Source organism: Peromyscus maniculatus, chromosome 17 (assembly GCF_049852395.1).
Source record: "Peromyscus maniculatus bairdii isolate BWxNUB_F1_BW_parent chromosome 17, HU_Pman_BW_mat_3.1, whole genome shotgun sequence".
NCBI lineage: Eukaryota > Metazoa > Chordata > Mammalia > Rodentia > Cricetidae > Peromyscus > Peromyscus maniculatus.
Genome location: NC_134868.1, coordinates 13,063,884 through 13,084,796, shown reverse-complemented (window position 1 = coordinate 13,084,796; position 20,913 = coordinate 13,063,884). Strand labels below are relative to the sequence as shown.

At 46.7% G+C, this 20,913-nt stretch overlaps 1 protein-coding gene across 2 annotated transcripts in view; it reads left to right on the top strand.

The window, feature by feature from the left end:
• Sh3rf1 (SH3 domain containing ring finger 1) overlaps positions 1–20,278 on the top strand; it is a 163,910-nt gene extending 143,632 nt beyond the window's left edge. For both annotated transcript variants that reach the window (XM_076553288.1, XM_076553289.1), the window contains exons 11-12: positions 8,450–8,802; positions 17,828–20,278. In XM_076553288.1, the coding sequence (XP_076409403.1) occupies positions 8,450–8,802; positions 17,828–17,996 (522 nt within the window). In that variant the 3' untranslated portion in view covers positions 17,997–20,278. The remainder of the gene's footprint in view (positions 1–8,449; positions 8,803–17,827) is intronic.
• The last annotated feature ends 635 nt before the right edge of the window (positions 20,279–20,913 follow it).

Genomic DNA, 20,913 nt, shown 5'->3' with positions numbered 1-20,913 from the left:
ACAATGGGAAGCTGTTTTGAAAGACTTCCCTGTGGTTGTGCAAGAAAATAAAACGGATAGTGAGCTGGGCGGTGGTGGCACACGCCTTTAATCCCAGCACTCCGTGAGTTCGAGGCCAGCCTGGTCTACAGAGCGAGATCCAGGACAGGCACCAAAACTACACAGAGAAACCCTGTCTCAAAAAACCAAAAAAAAAAAAAAAAAAAAAAAACCACGGATAGTGATTAATCGTGGATAAAGCCTAGATGTTTGTATCTCAGCTTTGACATTTTGCTCAGGACTCCATGCATTTCTCTTAAAGCTATGGACCGGGGCTCTGAGCCCCCTGGCTCAGTGGTAATGTATGTCTCTACTTAAGTGGCCAGAGAAGCCTGTAAATAGAACTTTATAAGGAAATAAACTTTATAGCCTGCTGACAAGTTAATATTTAATTAACTATTAACATGAACTTTAAAAAAGATCGGTATCTGCTCAGTGTTTATAATTAACTATGTTAAACTTGTACTCAAACCGACACGTCCAGCTTTATATTTTCAAAGACTCACTTTAATCATTTGAACTTGGGCACAGTGTCCTTGGTCGGTCGCCTAGAACAGGGGCTCTTGGGTGCATTAATAGAATTCACTGACAGGTCCCCGGGGTGAGCATAACAATGCCCTTAAAGACATCCTCCTCTTGGTCCCAGGATTCACTCTTACTGTTCCCTTACTGTAGCACAAAGGACTTTGCAGATGGAAATGGATGAGGGCGTATCCTTTTGGGTAGACCCAATGTTCACTACAGGAGTCTTCCTGAAAGGGGACAGAGGGACGGGGCACTTGGGATGGAGATGGGTAAACACAGGGGGAATGACATCTGGAGATGGGTAAACGCAGGGGGAATGACATTGGGTATACCACACAGGCCGTGGGAAGATGCAGGCAGCTTCGAGGAGCTAGAAGGCCAAGAAACAGAGGCCAGGAAGCAGGCTCTTCCCTCTCCTTGTCCACATGGGAGGCCTCCCTGCAACATCTGGATCTGAGGATCTGGTTTTTCTCCCCGCCCCCCCCCCAAAGTTTGCAGTGATTTGTTTCAGTAGCCACTTGAATATGACATGAAGTGTCATCCCTCTGACTGGCCATCAGTGAAAAACGGCCCTTGACCTCTCTTCTTGGACATACCAGTGATTCCGAGTGCCCCATCTCCAGATGGTTTTCTTGCCCTCTGCAGTCTTGACTGCAGAGGTTCATCAAGCACACATCTGTCTCCCCATGCCCTCCCTTCACTTTTAAGAGCCTTTAGAGATCGCTGTTTTACACGGTGCCCTGAGGTGTTTTCGGGATTGAAACTACTCTCTCAGGTTTTCATTTTTAACTCTCGTCACAGATTTCGGCTTTCCCTTTTTAACCCTGCTCCGAATTCACCGTAGACACCTCTGGTGGCATTAGTTCGGGAATTCCGTGGTTAGCCTCACTCAGAAAATCATGACTCCTCAGGACTGAATCATGGCCCACTTGGTCATATCACAAGAGATGTCGCCAGGTGCCACTCTGAGGTCCAGTCCTTGTCCCAACACTTCTACTGTTGTTCGTTGGTGGTAACGTCTTCTGGAAGAGCCCCTCCGTAGAGTCCCATTTCCGCCTGAAAGTGCTTGTAAATCTTTCTTTTAATGCCGTCCAGCAATCTCCCAGATGGTCTTATTGCCTTAGAGCAGCTATAAAGACCCATTTAAAAAAAAAAAAGAAAGGAAGGAAGGAAGGGAGGGAGGGAGGGAGGGAGGGAGGGAGGGAGGGAGGGAGGAAGGAAGGAAGGAAGGAAGGAAGGAAGGAAGGAAGGAAGGAAGGAAGGAAGGAAGGAAGGAAAAGCTTCCTGGTCAAGAAATAAACTCTTTAGCCTGCATGGCGTCCTAATTTTCTAGCTGGGTGGTCAAGGGATCACCCCTAGAAAGAGGGACCGCGCCCTAGGAAGGTGGTCATGATAAAGAGTTAGATGGAATAATTATTCCTTTAGTGAGATGCTGTACTTTTCCTTCCCAGAATTCCTGCTCCCAGCGCAGTCCCTACAATCTGTGGTGAAGTTGCTATGGGGTTAGGCTGGGTCTTGTTGCCCTTTCTAACTTGCAAAGGTCCAGCTTTTCCTCTTTCTTTTTTCTGTCTCCTCCCAAGTCTGCTTCCTCTGATTCTTCGGGCTCCCTCCCTGCCTGGTAGCTGCTTGTCCACCATGTCTGACTTACAAGCCGGCCTCTGAGAGGTGTGGCTCTTTGTAGCTAGGGCTGGTCTGCCTGTGTTGATCTTTTCATCTCTAATATAGCTGTCTTCAGGCTTCTGTTAAGCCAGTTCTTAAATTCTTTTATTAATGAAGCTAAGATCGCGAAGCGGGGAACCCGATTGCCCTGGTGTCTGTCATCTGGCAACCACAGAGGAACCCCCACCCCGCCGCTGCCAAAAAAAAATACTTCTGGAAAACACCTCATCTTCTTTTTGAAAACTGGAGCCAAACATACCCATCTTTCCCTATTGAATTGACCCTGATTCCAGATTCACCCTAATTGCTCAGAAATTATTAGTTTGCACGTCAGCTGTTAATTTTCTTTGTGTGTGGAGGTGAATCTGCTCGGACCTCTTCCCTTCCTCCATGTCAGGGTTTGCTCTCCCCTTCCGGTGCATATATTAACATCCCCTTTCTTCCTCCTATTTAAGAGCCACTGTTCACCCCAGGCAGGAGGTCTGTGTTCTTTTTGTTTCAAATGTAACCTTAACATAGCCTTTTAATTTTTTTCCCCCTTAGAATTTTGGAAAGTTCCAGGTCATTCTGATTGGGAGCCTTCTTGCATCACTGGGGCCAGGCTCCATTCTTTGTGATGGGCCTTCCCCTTGATCTTTTTGTACGTGGCCTTTAAGATTTTTTTTTTTTTTTTTGAGCCCATTATACCACACCTTGGGGGCTCCCACCAGGTCGTTTTAGAGGCTCTCCATTTTCATCTGCAGGATGATTTGCAATGGCAGGATTTCATTTTGAGGGTCCCCCCCTCCATTCCTCTTCCAACATTTTCCCTTTTGAACTTCAGGCTATGCACATGTTTTCTTTAAACTTTTTAAGATCGGTTCTTTTCAACTTTATCACAAGCTTCTTCTCAGGGGGAACACGTTCTTCTAAGTCCTCCAAATGTCTGCCTCCCCCCCCCTCCTGTCTGGTTTCTTCTTAACCCCGCCCCCACCCCCCAGTTGATCAGAATTAGGGTCGAAGTGGCAATTGGCTCTGCTTTCCGTGGGGTTAATCTGTAGGGAAGTCCAAGGCGAAGTGAATGGGAGATGGAGACGGGAGTTGGGGTTGAGACTTGGGGCAGAGCGCTGGGTATTTGCGGTGCCCTCTGGTCATGTCTTTCCCCGTCTGTCTGGGTCACCACCATCCACCAGGCAGCATGTGAGGTGTTCTTCAATGATGGCGTGGCACACCTGCTGCCCTGGGGAGGGTATGGCTCTCGGGACCCAGATTGTGGGTGGGCTGTCATTGGTGCACTTCAGTGTAGATCACGTGTGGATGTGCTTCCAGGTCTGCTGGAACTCCCCTAACTGGGGCCATTCCTCTGATTAGTCTGGGAGTCCTCTCCCACAAAATCTCAAGGAACCCGGATGCTGTATTTTGTTCCGAGGTCAAAACCCTAGCCAGCTCTGATATATTTATTTGATGTTAAGTTCCTGAACTGTATTTTCAAATATCGTCTCCGTTATTCCTTATTTGAGGCCGTGCACAGCCATATCCAGCTTTTTGCCTGTGTGCTTGGGATTCTAACTCGGGTCCTCATGTCCACACAGCAAGAACTCCCACCAACTAAGCTATAGCCCCAGTGTCCAGACATTGTCCCCAGTGAGCACACAGCCACCATTTAGTGCCTCGGGTCCCTCAAGCTTCTAGTTGCTGGTGATTGTCTCCCTTAGGGGGACCTCAGGCGCCTGATCCTCACTTCCGTTTGAAGGCCCTTCCTGTCATCCTCACACAGAGGACCCTGTCACTTTTGTCTGCTCCTCTGTCCTCTTTCCTCCTTCTTTTCTCTGCTCGGACGAATTTCATTCTTTCCAGTTCTGTTTTGCTGTCCAAAACAAGCTCAGCTGCCTGCTTTGTCATGGAACTTCCTTAGGGATCTATAAATGGACACGTTCACTGTCTCTGCTCTTGCTGAGAGCTGGGATCCAGATCTGCTCTTCAGAATGCCTGCCTGTACAGAGTTCAGCAGGGAGGTGTGGGAAACGGGGTGGGGGTAGGGGGAGGGGGGGAGAGAGAGAGAGAGACAGAAAGAGAAAGAGACAGAGAGAGAGAGAGAGAGAGAGAGAGAGAGAGAGAGAGAGAGAGAGAGAAAGAGAGAGAGAGAGAGAGAGAAAGAGAGGGGGGTTGGTCTATTATTATCATTCTGCAGAATAGAATTGCATTCCTGCCCCTGGCTAGCATGGTGATTTCAGGCAGGCTTTCAGAACTTCAGGCAATGGGGATAATTAATTCCTACCTCATCAGGTCGCGTGAAGACTAAATATGGAAATCCCCCTGATAGCATTTAACGAGACTCTTGAACCTGGTGGTGTTTCCTCATCCCTAGAATTTCAGGAAGCTTCCTTAAAGAAACCTCTCCTGCCCTGCCATGTCTCCCACAGCACTCTAGACTTTTCCCTGCTTGGGTCTTGGGCGGAGGAGCTCATATGCAGCCATGCTTGTCACCGTCAGGCAGGAATTGCCCTAGACACGTCACTCTCCCAGAACTGAGCACATCACCTGCTTCAGGTTGGACACTCAGAAATACCTGCTCAAAGTATGAGTGATTATTTTTTAAGCACATGGCTTAATTTTATTTTTATTTTTGTGAGATTCCCTACCTGAGGACCGTGACTCTTGCATATTAGAAAACTGGTGTATGAATTGTTGACCTGTGGGACCAGGAAGACTCTTGCTCATTTCTTCATGTACCTTAAGTGAGAAAGAAAAGGGAGGGAGGGAGGGAGGGAGGGAGGGAGGGAGGGAGGGAGGGAGGGAGGGAGAGAGAGAGAGAGAGAGAGAGAGAGAGAGAGAGAGAGAGAGAGAGAGAGGACATGTTGTTAATTTTGAGTTGCTTTAAAACATTTACTATGTTGCTTGGGATAAAGCCCAGATTTCATGCTCCCTGCACTGCACTCATCTTTTATTATATATCTAGCAGTAGGGATTAAATGGATGATAGATCTCTGGTTGTCTGTCTGCCCGCCCTCTATGCTGCGTGTGTAGTAGGGATTGATTGACCCAGCACTGCCCACACGTCAGGAAAGTGCCCTATTGACTTCTAGGCTTGGTTTTGTTTCCCGTGCATTGGTGCGTGGGCGTGTGGGCGTGGGCACGCTCGTGTATATAGGCGAAGGCCAGGCATCAGTCTCCAGTGTTGTTCCTCAAGAGGCATCCACCTTGTTTTAGAGATACAGTCTCTGGATCTCTGATGGGCACAGCCCTTAATGACAGGCTAGGTTGACCCTCAGCTTCGGACAGTCAGCAGGCTTCACCTTCCCGGACCACCTTGCTCGGGATTTTACAGAAGTTGGGAGCACTCCTCTCAGAGTCCTGTGCCTGTGTGACCAGCTCTTTACCATCCAAGCCGCTTTCCCCAGAGCTCAGTCAGTTTTTGTTTTGAGGCTCACTTAACAGGCCAGCCTCCTATGTGGGATCTTGCTGTATCAGTCTCCCAAGTAGCTGGGATTTTAGGAGTGTATCACCAAATCCAGCTAGAAAACATTTTGAATATAAAAGTAACTCTGGTCATTGGCTGATTGGTTTTGCATCCAGATCGTTCTTTTTTTTAATATCGATACTATTTTAGATCATTATATCTGAAATGATGCTAAATACATCGTTTCGTCTGGCAATGGCTTCTCGGCAAACCCCTCTGGGAGATGAGTTATTGAGGTTCAGGAAAGATATGCCCCATTTTTCATATATGTTAACCTTATTTCTTCTGGATCACTTTACCAAAGCGTAGACTATGAATGTCCTTCATTTGTGCCGTTGGATTTTGAAATAAACAAAGATGCCCTTGGATAATAAGTGTGTCTGAACTTGCAAAGTTATTTCTCTCAAGTGGCACATTGTTCTTCTAATTCAGCATTGGAATATGATATAAATAGCACCCCTACCCCCTCCCTTCTGCACCCCACCACGATACCTAATCCTCTGCCTTCTGCTCCATGGGTAGTCGGCATTGGTTGATGATGATAACGCATCCCTTAGAAGTCATTAACGCAAGTTGTGTTTAATGCGTTTAATCATTTTCAATGAAGCAAGTCATCCTTCTTCTTAATCACTTTAGAAGCTGCTCCCTGAGTGCAGGCCACTTATCTGATGCTCTTTTGAGTGCCCAGATCTGAGCTTCCAAGCAACATCTTTAGCTGGAGCTTGCTGAGGTTGTAATTTATCAATGGACTTGATGTTCTCAGCCAATCTGTGGGGTCCCGGGAATTAGACTGCGATGTCTCATACCATGAGAGGAATAGCTGGAGGCTGCATCTGACAACCATAGAAGTCGAAGCTATCAGACATCCTGCCCTTTCTCAGGGCAGATGCCCCACAAAGAAGTGTTACCACAGAACTGGCGGCCAGGTTGCTTCACGGATCACTGTTTTATTTCTTCTGGATTCAGGAAACCCAAAACCTCCTGCCCTGACACTCAATAACTATTTCCTATTCCTTCCCTTTATCTTACCCCCTTGCAATATTTTCTTGGGCCTCTTCACCCCAGTGGTGCTGTACCCTGTCCCAGGCAGTGAGTGAGATACAGGAGGCATGCACAATACTGTCACCCAAGCAGGTAGTGCAAGTTTGTGGGGTCATTCATTGGAATGTGCCTTGCTGATCCTCAGAAAATGTGACATCCAAATAAGAGAATGAAGTAAAACCCCGCAGGATGAGTTGAGATCAGATGAAAGATGCAAAGGTCTCTTCCTCCGTGTAGGGGAGGGGTAAGGAGATGCACTGGCTCTGCTCATCTGTAGCCCCGGCCAAGAAGACCTGAAGACAGATGACTCTAGCCCCTCCCACACTTTGCCTTTCCTGTTTCCAGCCCATGGAGTGCCACACACTCTGAGCAGTGTTTATAATGGGGGACTGTGCGGTTTCTCAGACACCTTTGCTCATCATCAGATAAATGGCTGCTCCGGGCTCCTCCTGTTTTCTGCCGTTCTGTCTCTAGTGGAATCGTGTTATTGAAGATAGAGATTCATTCCCCAAGGGGATTTTTATTGGGTCTGACTAACTCATATTACCAAGAAGAATTCCTCACTGTTATAGATCTCCTTTTGAGCCCTTACTCCATATCTCTGTTAGTGGGCTTTAATTCTAAAGAAATACGTCTCCGTGAAACATGTCATTTTCAGGCAGTGTTGCTACTCAAAGGACCTAATTGCATCGTTGACATCTTAGTAAAACAATTTCAGAGATCTGATGATGACAACGGCATTACACCTGGTGACTGGAAAGGATAGTGGCAGATTTTGAGAATAAAGGACTTAGCTCAACATCTGGCTTTCTTTGTAGAGCCACAAAAGAAAGTGTCAAGAGACAGATTCAGAATCTGGTTTTAAGAGCATGAGGCTGTTGAGGGTGGTGGGGCTTTATCTGTGCATTTGTTTGCAAGACCAAAAAAAAAAAAACCATAAAGATACTCGTGCACTGAGGCTTAGCCTTAAAATTTTGTGGTCTTTTTTTCTGGGTTTGCAATCAGGGAAGTACCTTCACGGTAGGAATAGTTTGGCTTCTGTCATTGTGGCTGGTTAAACTCAATCAAGGTGCTGACATGTAAGAAGTGCTCTAGCCCTTGACTGGGATCAGGGCATCCTTCCCGAGAATGATAAGGCTCAAATGTGTTGATGTGGAGTCGGGTGTTGTCAGGCTTCTATTGACTCAGTACACAGTTGGCTCACGGAACAGTCATCAGAGGACAGGCAGTGTTTCAAGAAATTGAGCTCATAATCTGACATTTCCACTTCACTCTGCGGTATCTTTTGGTGCTGTTGATTAGTCCATTGGTGGCGTTTAGTGCGCGTGCACATGGGCTCTCGCTCCACAGTGCCTGTGTGGATGTCAGAGGAGGACAGCTTGTCGTTCTTGGTTCTCTTTCTACCACCTGGGGTGTGGGGATGGACCGGCTCTTCTGACTTGTTGGCTACTTGTACAAATTGGATTTAAAAAAAAAAAAAATAGTTTTACCTCTTTTTAATCTGTTTATCTTGCTGACCCCATAGAAGATAGCAATGAACAAGAGAATGTCCAACCCAAACAGAAGCAGGCAAGCAGAAAGGGAGAAGTAGTAGCGAAAGGTCAGGTTAGCTTCACACCAAAGACTGCCCGGAAGAAGGTAATGAGTGACCGTAACGCCATCAACAAGTCGGAGTGCGCTGGCGATTACAGGAGCAACAGAATGGCTGATCGCCAACTAATAATATGCGTGTTTCTTTTTTTCCAGAAAGAAAAAAAGGGTCTACTGAAGCTCCTCTCTGGCGCCTCGACCAAACGCAAGCCCCGAGTCTCCCCTCCAGCGTCTCCTACCCTGGACATGGAGCTGGGTGCCGGGGAGGTGCCCTTGCAGGGAGCCGTGGGTCCCGAGTTGCCGCTAGGGGGCGGCCACGGCCGGGCGGGCTCCTGCCCCACGGATGGAGATGGCCCAGTGGTCTCCGGGACCGCAGCCTTAGCCCAGGATGCTTTCCACCGCAAGGCCAGCTCCCTGGACTCGGCAGTGCCCATCGCTCCGCCACCTCGGCAGGCCTGCTCCTCCCTGGGTCCCGTCATGAACGAGGCCAGGCCGGTTGTTTGTGAAAGGTGAGTCCCGCTCCTCTCTCAGAGAGAGAAGGTCTAGAAGATATTTTTCTACAACGTCCTAAGATTTCAAGCCAAATTGATAATGACATTCAAGCCCGGGCTTTCTTTTTCTGCGTGCAACAGCAAATCTTTCAACGGAACTCCTTCATTACTTACCAATACACCAGCATTTCCCCCCAGTTAGTGGCTCCAGTTAGTGGCTCCAGAGTCATAGACACATGACATCTGTCAATCACCGTCTCATCCAATGGTTCTCAACCTTCCTAGTGCTGCGGCCCTTTAATATAGTTCTTCATGTTGTGACCTCCCCCTCTCCCACGTATAAATTTTCATTGCTACTTCATAGCTCTAATTTTGCTACTGCTATAAATCGTAAACATTTTTGGAGGTGGCAGTTTGCCAAAGGGGTCGAAAGCCACAGGTTGAGAACCGCTGAAATCCTTTGTGTCTATTAAGAGCTTACACCACTATCTGCTGGAGGTAAGGCACCCGGACCCTCCTGCCACCCAGAGAATGCTTTTCCTCTCTCCTGAGCTAGCAGAGCACAGTGTAGGTTCAGATGGCTCTCTTGGTTCCTACATTCAGAATGATGAACATTCTTTTAGTGATTTGGGCTTTGAACAGCGCTTACAAGTGGGAATTCTGTTGCATGCAGCTGTGGGGGTCTAGACATGTGTCAGGGAAGAAAATATACTTAATGAGATACCTATCTACCAGGACTATAGAAACTGGAGCGTTAACTGCTGCTCACTACCGAAGAAAATGTCACGCAGTGTGTTCAAATTACGGTTGTTTTCATGCCATGCAAACATTCAAACCTCATCTGTTTAATAGTTTCTGTACACTTCCTTCTCTCTAGACTTGAATTTTATAAGATTAACCAATTTCCGGGTTGTAAAGGTGTCCCGTGGGGTTGACATCTGCTGTGTTGCAGAGTTGGTGATACTGGGAGCTTTCACATGTAGTGATGATGTCTCCTCATGTTGATCCTGGCTGGTCTCAAACTCCTGAATTCAAACAGCCTCCACCTCAGCCTGCCAAGCAGCTGGCTAGCACTGTTGGGGTGCCCCACCATGCCTGACTCTGTATTGTGGATTGGAAAGTTTACGTGAAATGTTATCAGCTCAAAGGATTTAGGCTGGAGAGATGGCCCAGCAGTTGGAGGCATGCACTTTTCTTGCAGAGGACCCAAAGTTCAGCCCCAGCCCCAGAGCAATTGATGCCTCTCACCTCTTCGGGTACCTGCGTTCAGGTACACACACCCATACACATTCACACACACATACACATAAATCTTTAAATAATAATAATAACAGAATCACTGAAATTCACTTTTCCTTTGGAACTGTATAAGCATCTGTATTGACGCCTCATGATTCCGTGGCACATTTTCAATTAAGAGTAAACTATAAATAAAAGTGGAGAATCAACATCAAACAACCTATGTTTATAAAGTACACTTTATCATGCATTTTCATAAAGAGGGAAAATAATTTTCTGTAGCTCTGACTGACATAAAGCCAGTTTTGAAATGACACATTACCCTAAAAATGTGCCTCCCCCTACACACAGATCCCTCTGTGTGTTCTCCTTATCCATTGTGATCTCCGTGAGTCCCAGCTCCACTCGTGTGCTCTGATTCTGCAGTGAGTCTTTCCCCTGCAGAGTTCTGCCGCTGCCCCTGTCCCTGGAGCTCGTCCAGTTACTTAACTTGTGTATTCACGTTCAGGCACAAAGGCTCCCCCTCTCCCTCCAGACCTTGATCTGCAGTTTTCCCTCACACCCTGAGGCTCTTTACTCCCCCCCCCCCCCCCCCCCCCCCCGTCCTTTGTGGAATCTGCGTGCCTGTTTGGAATGATGGTTCACTTTGCCCACATTCTCCCTAGGCCTTGGCTGGGCACCTCGGCCTCATTGCCACCCCCATTATGCATTCCTTTTCAATCGCCAGATGTCCTCAATCTCTGTGGCTTCTGCATTCCCGCTCTTTCTGACAGCAGGGCTCTGCCTTTTAGGCCATCTGAAAGGAGAGCTGCGAACCAGACAGGTGACGGCGTTTCGGGATCGAGGGAGGCCCATCAGATAGGGAACGTGAAGAATTTAATGACGGGACAGATGGAACGGGCGCTCTGGAAATCTCTGGCAGGTTTTCATATAGCCATTTCAATTTTTAGGAGAGGGAAGGGGGTCCTTAGGAAAGATTTCGGCCCAACTTTATATTTTCATAATCCATATGCTCAATGGCATATTAAATGTAATAGCCATCCCCAGCAACTTTCCATAGCCCTTTGCCTTCCCACAATGCTGGTGATGGTATTTATTGAGCTTGGATGCTTAAGTCTGCCTGACTGCAAAAACAATGGGAAAGTGGTCTGTTGTCCACGGGGAATGGAGGGTTTGGGTTAATAGAGACCTAGGAAGCGTGTCGTTTAAGGATTACCTGTTTGCCTATTTCAAAACTTTCAACACAAGGAGAAGTACTCAGAGCCTCAAATGGAGGACGTGTGATTCAGAAAGCACATCAAGTGTTTTGTCCCTTCACTCACAGGGTATACAACAACTGTGGCAAAAAACGCACCAGCCCTGGGTTCGTCACGTGGGACTTTCATGAAAACATGTCTTGGGGTGTATTGCCAGGACAGAATGAGCCCACATTCATCCGCAAGAACAAGTGGAAAGTCCCCTTTCCCACCACGGCCCTATTTCATAAATCACTGGGAGAGGCAGGGGGATGGGATAAAGTTTAAAAAAAGGGGGGGGGGGGCTGAGGCAGCCCAGCTGTCAAGGGGAAGGAGCCGTCACATGACATGAAGGGGCGCGGTCTCATAATAAGGAAGGATGAACCTTGAAGTGTGTTGACAGGTCTTGGTGTCAGCTGAGAGAAAGTCTCCTGGGGAACAAAGGGATTCTTTTGTGTTCATGAGAGAGACCGCTGCAGAAAGCAAGCAAGAAATAGAATGGTGTCCTGGAGGCAGAGATGTGTCGTTGACCACAGCACACAGACTAGAGCAAATATTTTCAGGCTCTGCTTTAGAGGATGGAGGAAACATAATTAGGAAATTGCAAAGTGAAAGTAGAAATAAAAATTTCAGAAGAGATGGAAAATGAAAGTACATGCGACTTCACACACACACACACACACACACACACACAGAGAGAGAGAGAGAGAGAGAGAGAGAGGCATGCACAGATGACTTACGGAATTGTGTCAAGTTACTTTTACCTGCGTGTATTTTTAAGTGTAGGGATTAAAGCAATAACCACATACCCCAAATTGGGAAAGAACCCGTGGTCTTTGATCAGGGATTAAACTAGCGTTCTTAGAAACATACAAATTGGATAGTGGTAGATTTACAGAAAGGCAGTCGGGCTTAACCAGCATGATTAATTTCTTTGAGTCAGTGACAATGAGCCCACGGGGTGAAGCAATGGACATAATTTCTTTGGACTTTGCACATGATCCAAAGCCAGCTAGGGTGGTTTTTGCCAGTAAAATACTTAATTGGATATCAGATCGCTGTGACAACGGTCAGGAAGCAGTAAATGGTTCCTCACCCAGACCAGGCTGATAGAGTGGCTCTCAGAGTCACAGGGGGACTCGCTGCAGTCATGTGAGGGGACATTAGAAATGACAATGTGTGAACTACAGACAGCCAATGGAGGCAGGAAAAAAAAAAAGAAAGAATAGAAAATTCTGTACTAACAGAAGGTTGCCGGTGTCTGCCCAGATGGGATGGCCCAAACCGGAAGTTTGGCATGTCTATTGGGTACCTTCTTCATACAACAAAAGAGTCTGTTTCTCCAGTTCCACTCTTGTGCGTGTCCTAGCCACGTAGACATGGAAGCCCGTTTGGAGGTAAAACAAGCCACACCTGTGTGCTTCGTTCACAGGACCGATGTACTTTCCAATAACCAGAATCCCGGGCAGCCCTCCTCTCCTCCTCCCCCCACCTCTCTCCTTCTTTCTCACACGTATGTAAACGTAACCTACCCCTGGTATCCCGCATTCTTTCACTCTCTCACTTTTTTAAACTAATATTTCTATTATTTGCAGTCACTGATTTATCTCATTTTTTTTAATTGTGTAAAATAGAGTTAACCCACAGCCAGACACATAAAGCAGAGAGTGAGAGATCCTGGAACACTCAGTCCTGAATGGGATGTCTCCATCAAATCCCTCCCCCTGGGCTCAGGGGACGCTGCAGAAGAGGAAGCAGAAAGAGTGTAAGAGGGGGCGGAGGATGCCAGGAGAACAAGGCCCTCTCAATCAACTGAGCAAAGCTCGTATGAACTCACAGGGCCTGCATGGGTCTGTACCAGGTCCTCTGCATGCATTCCATAGCTTCCAGTGTAGTTTTTTCATGGGATTCCTGAGTGTGTGAACAAGTGGACTCCTGAGTGTGTGAACAAGTGGGTTCCTGAGTGTGTGAACAAGTGGGTCTCTGATTCTTGTGCCTTCTCCTGGGCTCTTTTCCTCCTATTGGTTTGTCTTGTCCAACTCCAGTGTGATCGTTTTTGTTTCATCTTATTATATTTTATTTTGTTATATTGTTTCATTATCCCTCAGAAGCCTGATCTTTTCTAATGAGACACAGAAAGGGGTTGGGTCCGAGTGAGAGGGGAGATGGGGAGGAACTGGAATGATGGGGAGGGACTATAATCAGAATATAGTAGGTGAAAATAGAATCTATTTTCAATAAAAAGAAAAATAAAATATAGTTAAAATTTGCCACTATTCAAAAGTAAAGTCCCATGTGTGGAGCGCCTTTACATTGGTCATTCATCACTGTCCGTCTCTAGAAATTTGTCTTCATCCCACACCGAAACAGTATCCTTCACATGTCCGTGTTTCTTCCCCCATCCTGCAGCCCCTGAAGCATCCATTCTGCTTTCTCTCTCTACGTGATGCTTCCTTATCCGTGGAGTCCTGGAATAGCTTTCCTTATTTGTGTGGCTTATTTCTCTGAGCATCATGCTGTCAGGATTCCTCTGTGTTGTGGCATACCTCAGAATTCCATTTTCTTTTTTTTAAGTTTTTCAAGACAGGGTTTCTCTGTATAGTTTCGTGCCTTTCCTGGATCTCGCTCTGTAGACCAGGCTGGCCTCGAACTCACAGAGATCCGCCTGGCTCTGCCTCCCGAGTGCTGGGATTAAAGGCGAGCGCCACCACTGCCCAGCGCCATTTGTTTTTTAAAGAATATCGAACTTAATTCTTCCATAGTTCTAATGAAGCATTTTGAATATCTTGTAAGGGAAAACATGTGTATAATACTAAATTGAAGAATAAAAATAAATAAATGTTGTTGAAATTTAAAAAAAAAAAGAATATCGTACATTTTTTAAAGGCTTGCTGTGTTATTAGATCTCTTAATCATTCAATATTCTGAATAAGAATCATCATATGTTCTGCTCTTGGTAGCGTGAGGCAGATAGACCGAACTTGGCATCACCCCACAAGCAGAGAGAGAACAAATGAGACGGGAACATGGGAACACAGATGGTAAAAATCCAGTGTGGACTGAGCTGAGGGCCATGAGAAATATACATGGGGTCCTCTGGGATCTAGTCAAGCGTGAAATTACTTCCAGGTATGGGGCCAGCGGTTTCACGGGGGAGATTTGTAGCCAGATCTTGAGAGATTGATAGGGCGTGGATGGAGAGAGATATCGTCAAAGAAATTCCCAATGCAAGGAGCTGCACGAGCCAGTACGTGGGGCAGGAGAAGGGAGACTGTATTTGAAGAGAAGACCTAGTCGGGCTTCAGGGAGTGTTCGGAATGTTTGTGGTGTCAATGGCGGCTATGGTTCTAAAGCAGGATTAAGGCCAGATCGCTGAGGGCTTTGTGTCGCAGTGTGAGGATTAACCTTACAGACAGTGAGATCCCGTTAATGGTTTTTCACAATGGGTACCTACAGGCAGAGTCACCCCGTGTAAATCTTTGCGTTGCGTGTGGAATGGATTGGGGGACAAGGAAGACATATGATGCAAGACGCAGGGAGTGGAACATGGCGAGGTCGCCAACCAGGATGGTGAGGATGGCAGTGAGAAGGACAGATTGGGGCGCAGGTTTTGGAGGTAGCTCAGGGGGTCCCACGGAAGGTGTGCAGAACGCGGCTTTGGTTCAGGATGTTCAGAAGTGCCCAGGATCCCTCTTCCCACAGAGGCAAGGATAAATCCAGCGACGCAGGGGGTGGGGGTGGGGGCAGCAGATGTAGGCCTTCCCAGCTGTGCGTGCATCTGTTTGCTGGTCTCTTTAAATACTCAGCTTGGCAGAGCTTTTCCGTGCCAGAGCTCACTGGGCTACCCTGCCAGCACTTGGCTTTTCTGGGTCTGTGTGAGAAGTCTCAGTACAAACCAACCTCACGAGGCTCCAGGCCAAGGGCTGAGCTGGAAGGCTTCTTCTCAGTGGAGTCTGTCGCTGCCTGCACCTGGCAGTCCTCACGTGATGAAGACTGTGTCACAGTTTCCATTATGAGTAGGGTTTCTCACTCCACCCCTCCCCCTCGAGGTCTATATAACTTAGCAATGAAAATTTGCTCCCACTGGGAACTTGGCAGGAAGATGATGTTCTTAGCCCAGCAGCCATTCTAGTTCTGAGCTTTCTGACAAAATTGGTTTAGTGCATTTTTATAACATGCAAATATTAATCTAATTCACTTCGAGTTTTTCAAACTATTTTTGTTCCATTTTTACCTTAAAGCCGCTCGCGGACTGTCAGTCAGAAACGGATCTCGTGAGAGGCGGACTCGGAATATGCTTTCAGTCAGTGGTCTGTTCCCTTCCAGAACTGCAAAGCTTTGCTTAAATTTTAACTCGCCCCAAATGGCAACTACATCATTGCGTTTTATGTGGATTCTTAGCCTGTTGGCATCAGACCTGAGAAATCACATCTGGGTCCTTCCTTCAGATCAGCCCACAATGAAGTTGTGAGCTTGCTTTTAAAGATGTCGGCGAAAGGATTCCAAACCTCTATGTCATTCTTAAAGTGTGTGAACTCTCAGCGTCGGGATGTTCTTTAGCTTGTGGCCTGAGTTCATTGGTTAGTTATGGGCTGGCCTGTGACTCAAAATTCCCCTCCAGACCCCTGTGTCCCCTTGAATAAGCCACATGCTTGAAGTGGAAGCTGACATTCTGGGCATGAACTATATATGTGCCGCCGTACTTAGGACATCACTCTTAAAAATCTCATCATGCTGCTTGTGAAATCTTTTTGCCTAAGTCATTGTAGTACCAGTCCTCAGGGGTGGAAACTGAGACCCTGTTAAGTGGCTCAAAGTAAAGGTGCTCTAAGTGACCATAAAGACTGTGTCAATCCCCCTTCACCCACGGGGCCTCCTCGCCTCTCCCCCTGCTCTGCATTTGGTTGACCTCATCTGTAAACTCTCCTGTCTGAGTTGGCTGAACCTTTCTTGGCAAGGGTAAACCAGCCGGGGGCTGTGTGCTTCAGCTGCAGACCTGAGAGCGTCAATCGGTCCCTGCGCCCCCCAGGGAGCTGAGTAATTGTTGGCTAGCTGTTTAGCTTTGGTGAAAAAAAAAATGAGACCACTTGCTGTGATCTTTCCTACTGTGGGTAGATTCTGGTTGTTATGGGGTGGGGATTGGAGGAGGAGCCAGGCTATAAACATGCTCGCCTGAGCCTAGATGATCCCGTTTTTTCAAGTCGGCTCTTTTGTGTTACTGTTGACTCATTTGGGGAAGAAGCTTCAGATCCTCATGTGGTGCCCTCATTCGGGGTGTCTGGTAGCCCTCCTTCATGCCGCCTGGTTTTCCCCATCTTTCCTAGCCTCTGAAATGGCTCACGCTGTCACAGGCCATCCCTAGGCACTGCAGAAGGAGACTGTGAAAGCGTGAGAGGGAGCAGAGGCAAGGTCGACTGGAAGATGGCTACGGTACATCACCACCACCCACTTTACCTGGGAAAGGCAGGAGCAAGGAGGAAGATAATGTCTAGTAGAGAAAAGACTTGGGGGCAGGGCAAAGGAACCCCAAAGTCACCTCCACTTCGCTTCCTCACCTGCTAACTAACCATAACCCTGCACTAGAGAGTGAGGAGGCACGGGGTAGGGGGGTAGGTGAGGTGATGCTAATCCACAAGGCTGCTGGGTATTTAAGCCACACCTCCTGCCACTCACCATCTGAGCTGAGAACCAAGGACAAGCAAATAGATTGGGACTGATGGAGACTGGGATGGCAGCATCGTTGCTGATGGTGGTGGACAAAATTTGAACCCACAGTTCTCTACTCTCTGTACGGACCTTGGGACATTCTTCTCAACAAGGGACTCGGCTATGTAAGGCAGGCAAGCTTCCTCAGAACCACTGCCTTCTGGATATCAAACTCAGTGTAAGGAGACAGGAGGCATCCTCCTAGGTCGACCCCCAGGCCACAGACCTGACACCCCATTTCTCCCGACTCACAGTGTGAAGGCAGAACAGCCTGTAGGAAGCAAGACATAGCTCCAATGAGCTCCAAAATCAGATCTACTCGTCTCTTCCTAGAGGAGTGGGTAGGACACAAGTGGTTCCCCTCTTAAGAATCCATATGAGGGCTGGAGAGATGGCTCAGTGGTTAAGAGCACTGTCTGCTCTTCCAGAGGTTCTGAGTTCAGTTCCCAGCAACCACATGGTGGCTCACAACCATCCATAATTCGATTCGGTGCCCTCTTCTGGCCTGTAAGCATACATGCAGACAGAATACTGTATACATAATAAATAAATAAATATTTAAAAAAAAAGAATCCATATGGAACATAGCCTCTGGTATGGCCAAGATACAAATACTAGAAGCCGACAAAAATGTTCTTGCCTGTGTAGCCAACTCAACCACACCAGTCTGGCTATCACTAGTCGATTAAAATGAGTACTGAGACTCAGTCTTTGTTAATCCCAAGTCTGCTGAACAGAGATTTGCTGTATTTGGAGTTTTATGAACCCTTGTAAATCCGTGTGTAAATCCTGTTGGCTCTGAAGACGGAGGGTGGCCCATCATTTTTTATTGCCGATCTGAATAGTCTGCTTCTCTTTTGTAGGCACAGGGTGGTGGTTTCCTACCCGCCTCAGAGTGAGGCAGAACTTGAACTCAAAGAAGGGGATATTGTGTTCGTTCATAAAAAACGCGAAGATGGCTGGTTCAAAGGCACGTTACAAAGAAATGGGAAGACCGGCCTTTTCCCGGGGAGCTTTGTGGAAAACATCTGAGGAGACTCCACGCCGAGAAAGGACAACATCCTATCACATGGCTAAAGAGCACACAACGCAGTGAGCACATCTGTGGACTTCCAGTCTTCGAGAGCTGAGCAGAGGATGGGCACGTGACTCCAGAGCCCCGGCCTGGTTACCCCAGCGGGCAGGGTGAGGGCGGCGCCTGCGGGAGCCCCGCCCCTCTGGGTTCTCATGTGTAAAGCGTGCCTTGTACTGTCTGATGAACTATACAGAGCAATGTCTTTTTTTTTTTTTTTTAAAGATGTATAACTAAAATGGACAATTGTTTACAAGGCTTAACTAATTTATTTGCTTTTTTAAAACTTGAACTTTCTTGTAATAGCAAATTCTTTGGATTATGATTTTTTTAAAAAAAAATTATTAATTTATGAAATGATGGCTAAGGAGAAGCTGGATTCTCTCCTACTGAGAGCAAGAGATTCTTTTGACGTAGAATGCATCTCCCCCCCTCCCCTGCTCGCTGCCCTCCCCCACCCCTCCCCCGGTGATATTTTACTTCTTTTAGACAAAAATGCCAGTTTTCCAAACAGACAACCGAATCAGTACCAGCAAGGACCTGGGGCGGGGAGACAGTGGCCCCGGTCCCATCTGTCTGCTTTGATCAGAAAACCAACCCGAAGACCTAACCCTCGGTTTCATTTCGTGAGTTTTTCGTTTTCCTAGAGTGGAGTGGGTGAAGTCAGGAGGAAAATAAAAAAAGCACAACCCTTGGCTAAAAATACGTGTTTGGTTGCTGACACCAGCTCAACGCGTTGGTTGGGAAGTAGGAGAATCTGAAGCTGTAGTCGCGGTGGCTGTGTGTGAATGACTTTGAAACGTAATCCCCGGTTTCCCCTCACGTGACTACCTGCATGCCCGAGACACAGTAAACATTTGTGAGTCGGTGGTAAGAGGTGCGCCCGTGTTGACGTCAAAGGCTGTAAGAAACACTGTGAAAGTCCCCACTCATCCATCCATTGTGATCCCTCCACCATCTTGCATGTGTTACCGGATTCCCACAGTGCTATGGACTGTGCATGGTGTGTGTGTTTAATCATTGCAGTTTTCACTCAGAACTGACCGATACAGGAGGTTTAAAAAATTAAAAAAAAATAAAAAGAAATACACAGCATTCTCTTTCCTACCCCACCACCACTACTGACAGAGACGTCTCGAGTGTGCCTGCTCGCTCTCTGGTGAAGGCATCCCTTAGCCAGCCCACCCCGTGGTTAGTTAGCACGCTCTTTGGTGTGGGAGCCCTCCCAGCGGACTGATGTGAAGGGCGAGTTTATCCAGGAAGACCGCTCACTCCTGTGACTGTGTTCAGCTCTGCAAGGCTTGCTGGCCGCGGCGGTGCCCACGCCTTCCGACGGCGGCAGGGTCCAGCCGAGCCCAACTTGTTAGACCCATCCTTTGCTGTCCGGTGGTGTCTTCTTCCAGTTTCATCCCAGCCCCCGTGGGTCTGGGTAGTCCTGAAAACAGCTAGAGGAAAGACGGCCGGGTAGTGAATGAGACTGTGCTATACAGTTCTCACCTGGGTAAGTTAAGAAAGGAAAAAGTCAACAGACAACCAACCTTTTCCTTTTCCGTTTTTTTTTTTTTTTTTTTTTAACTTTAAGAAAAAAAAAAGTAGCTGGGAAATATTGACATGAACTCAAGAATTAAGAAATGGCAAGAGGTTCCATTGTCTTAAAAAGATACACAATGTGGTTGGAAGTGGAGTCATTCCTGTTAACCATTTTTTTTATATATATAAAAACGCTGTATATTATGTTCCTTTGTGTTGAATTTTTTTTTAAAAAAAAATACTTTACTTGGATATTCATGTAATATATAAAGTTTTGGGGAAATGAACTTTAGTTAGAAAAAAAAGCTGGCGTCAGCTTTCATCTGTGTGAGTTGACACCAATGTGTCATAATATTCTTTATTTTGGGAAATTAGTGTATTTTATAGAAATTTTAAAAAAGCAAAAAGACTACTACAAGTTAAGATGATTTTTTTTTTTACCTGTCTTTTCTCCATTTTTTCAGCTATGTGATTGAAGTATCCCTGGTAATAGTTTCCTGGTTACAGTCTAAAGTCGGTTACAGTTTCATCTGTTGGTAGATCATTAGGTGATGTGATGTATGGGCTTTCTGTTGGGTTCTTGGAGACAGTAGATGGATGTTGTAACAAGGGCTTCTTACAGTGGTGGTAATGATAAAACGACAATGTGTCATTCCTTTGGTTAATTTTGAGGACTGGATAAAAGGTTTCATTATTAAAAATTGATGTTCAACCCTTCTGTGCCCTTTGTATCAATCCGCGAAGTGTTTGCTCTTTAAAATGAACAAAAATAAAAACAATTTTGGGGCTGGAGGGGTGGCTCAGCTGTTCAGAGCATGGACTGTTCTTACGGAGGACCTGAACTCAGGTCTCTCATTGGTCAGCTCCACGGTTTGCTTGTAACTCCAGCTCCAGGGGACCCAACATTCTTCTGTCCTCTTCAACCATTGGGCTTGTGCGTGCGCACACACGCACACACACACGAGAGAGAGAGAGAGAGAGAGAGAGAGAGGCGCACACACACGAGAGAGAGAGAGAGAGAGAGAGAGAGAGAGAGAGAGAGAGAGAGAGAGAGAGAGAGAGTTCAAAAACTTGGTCACTTTTGACTTAATTTCTTTTTTAATTAATTTATTCTCTACTTAATTTCTAAATGGTAAAATTCTTTGCATGCAGCTCAGACTGGCGTATATCCTATGATGGTCAGTTTGGTGGCTATGATTTATTTTTTCCCTCTCAAACAAACCTTAATTCTCAGTTCCCCAAGAAGCTTAAACTCTTGAAAGAGTTTCTGGGTCTCAGAAGATAATCTGTAACACTTGCTGAGCTGGGTCCCTCCAGCATTCCTAAAATAACCTAGCAAGTGCAGGA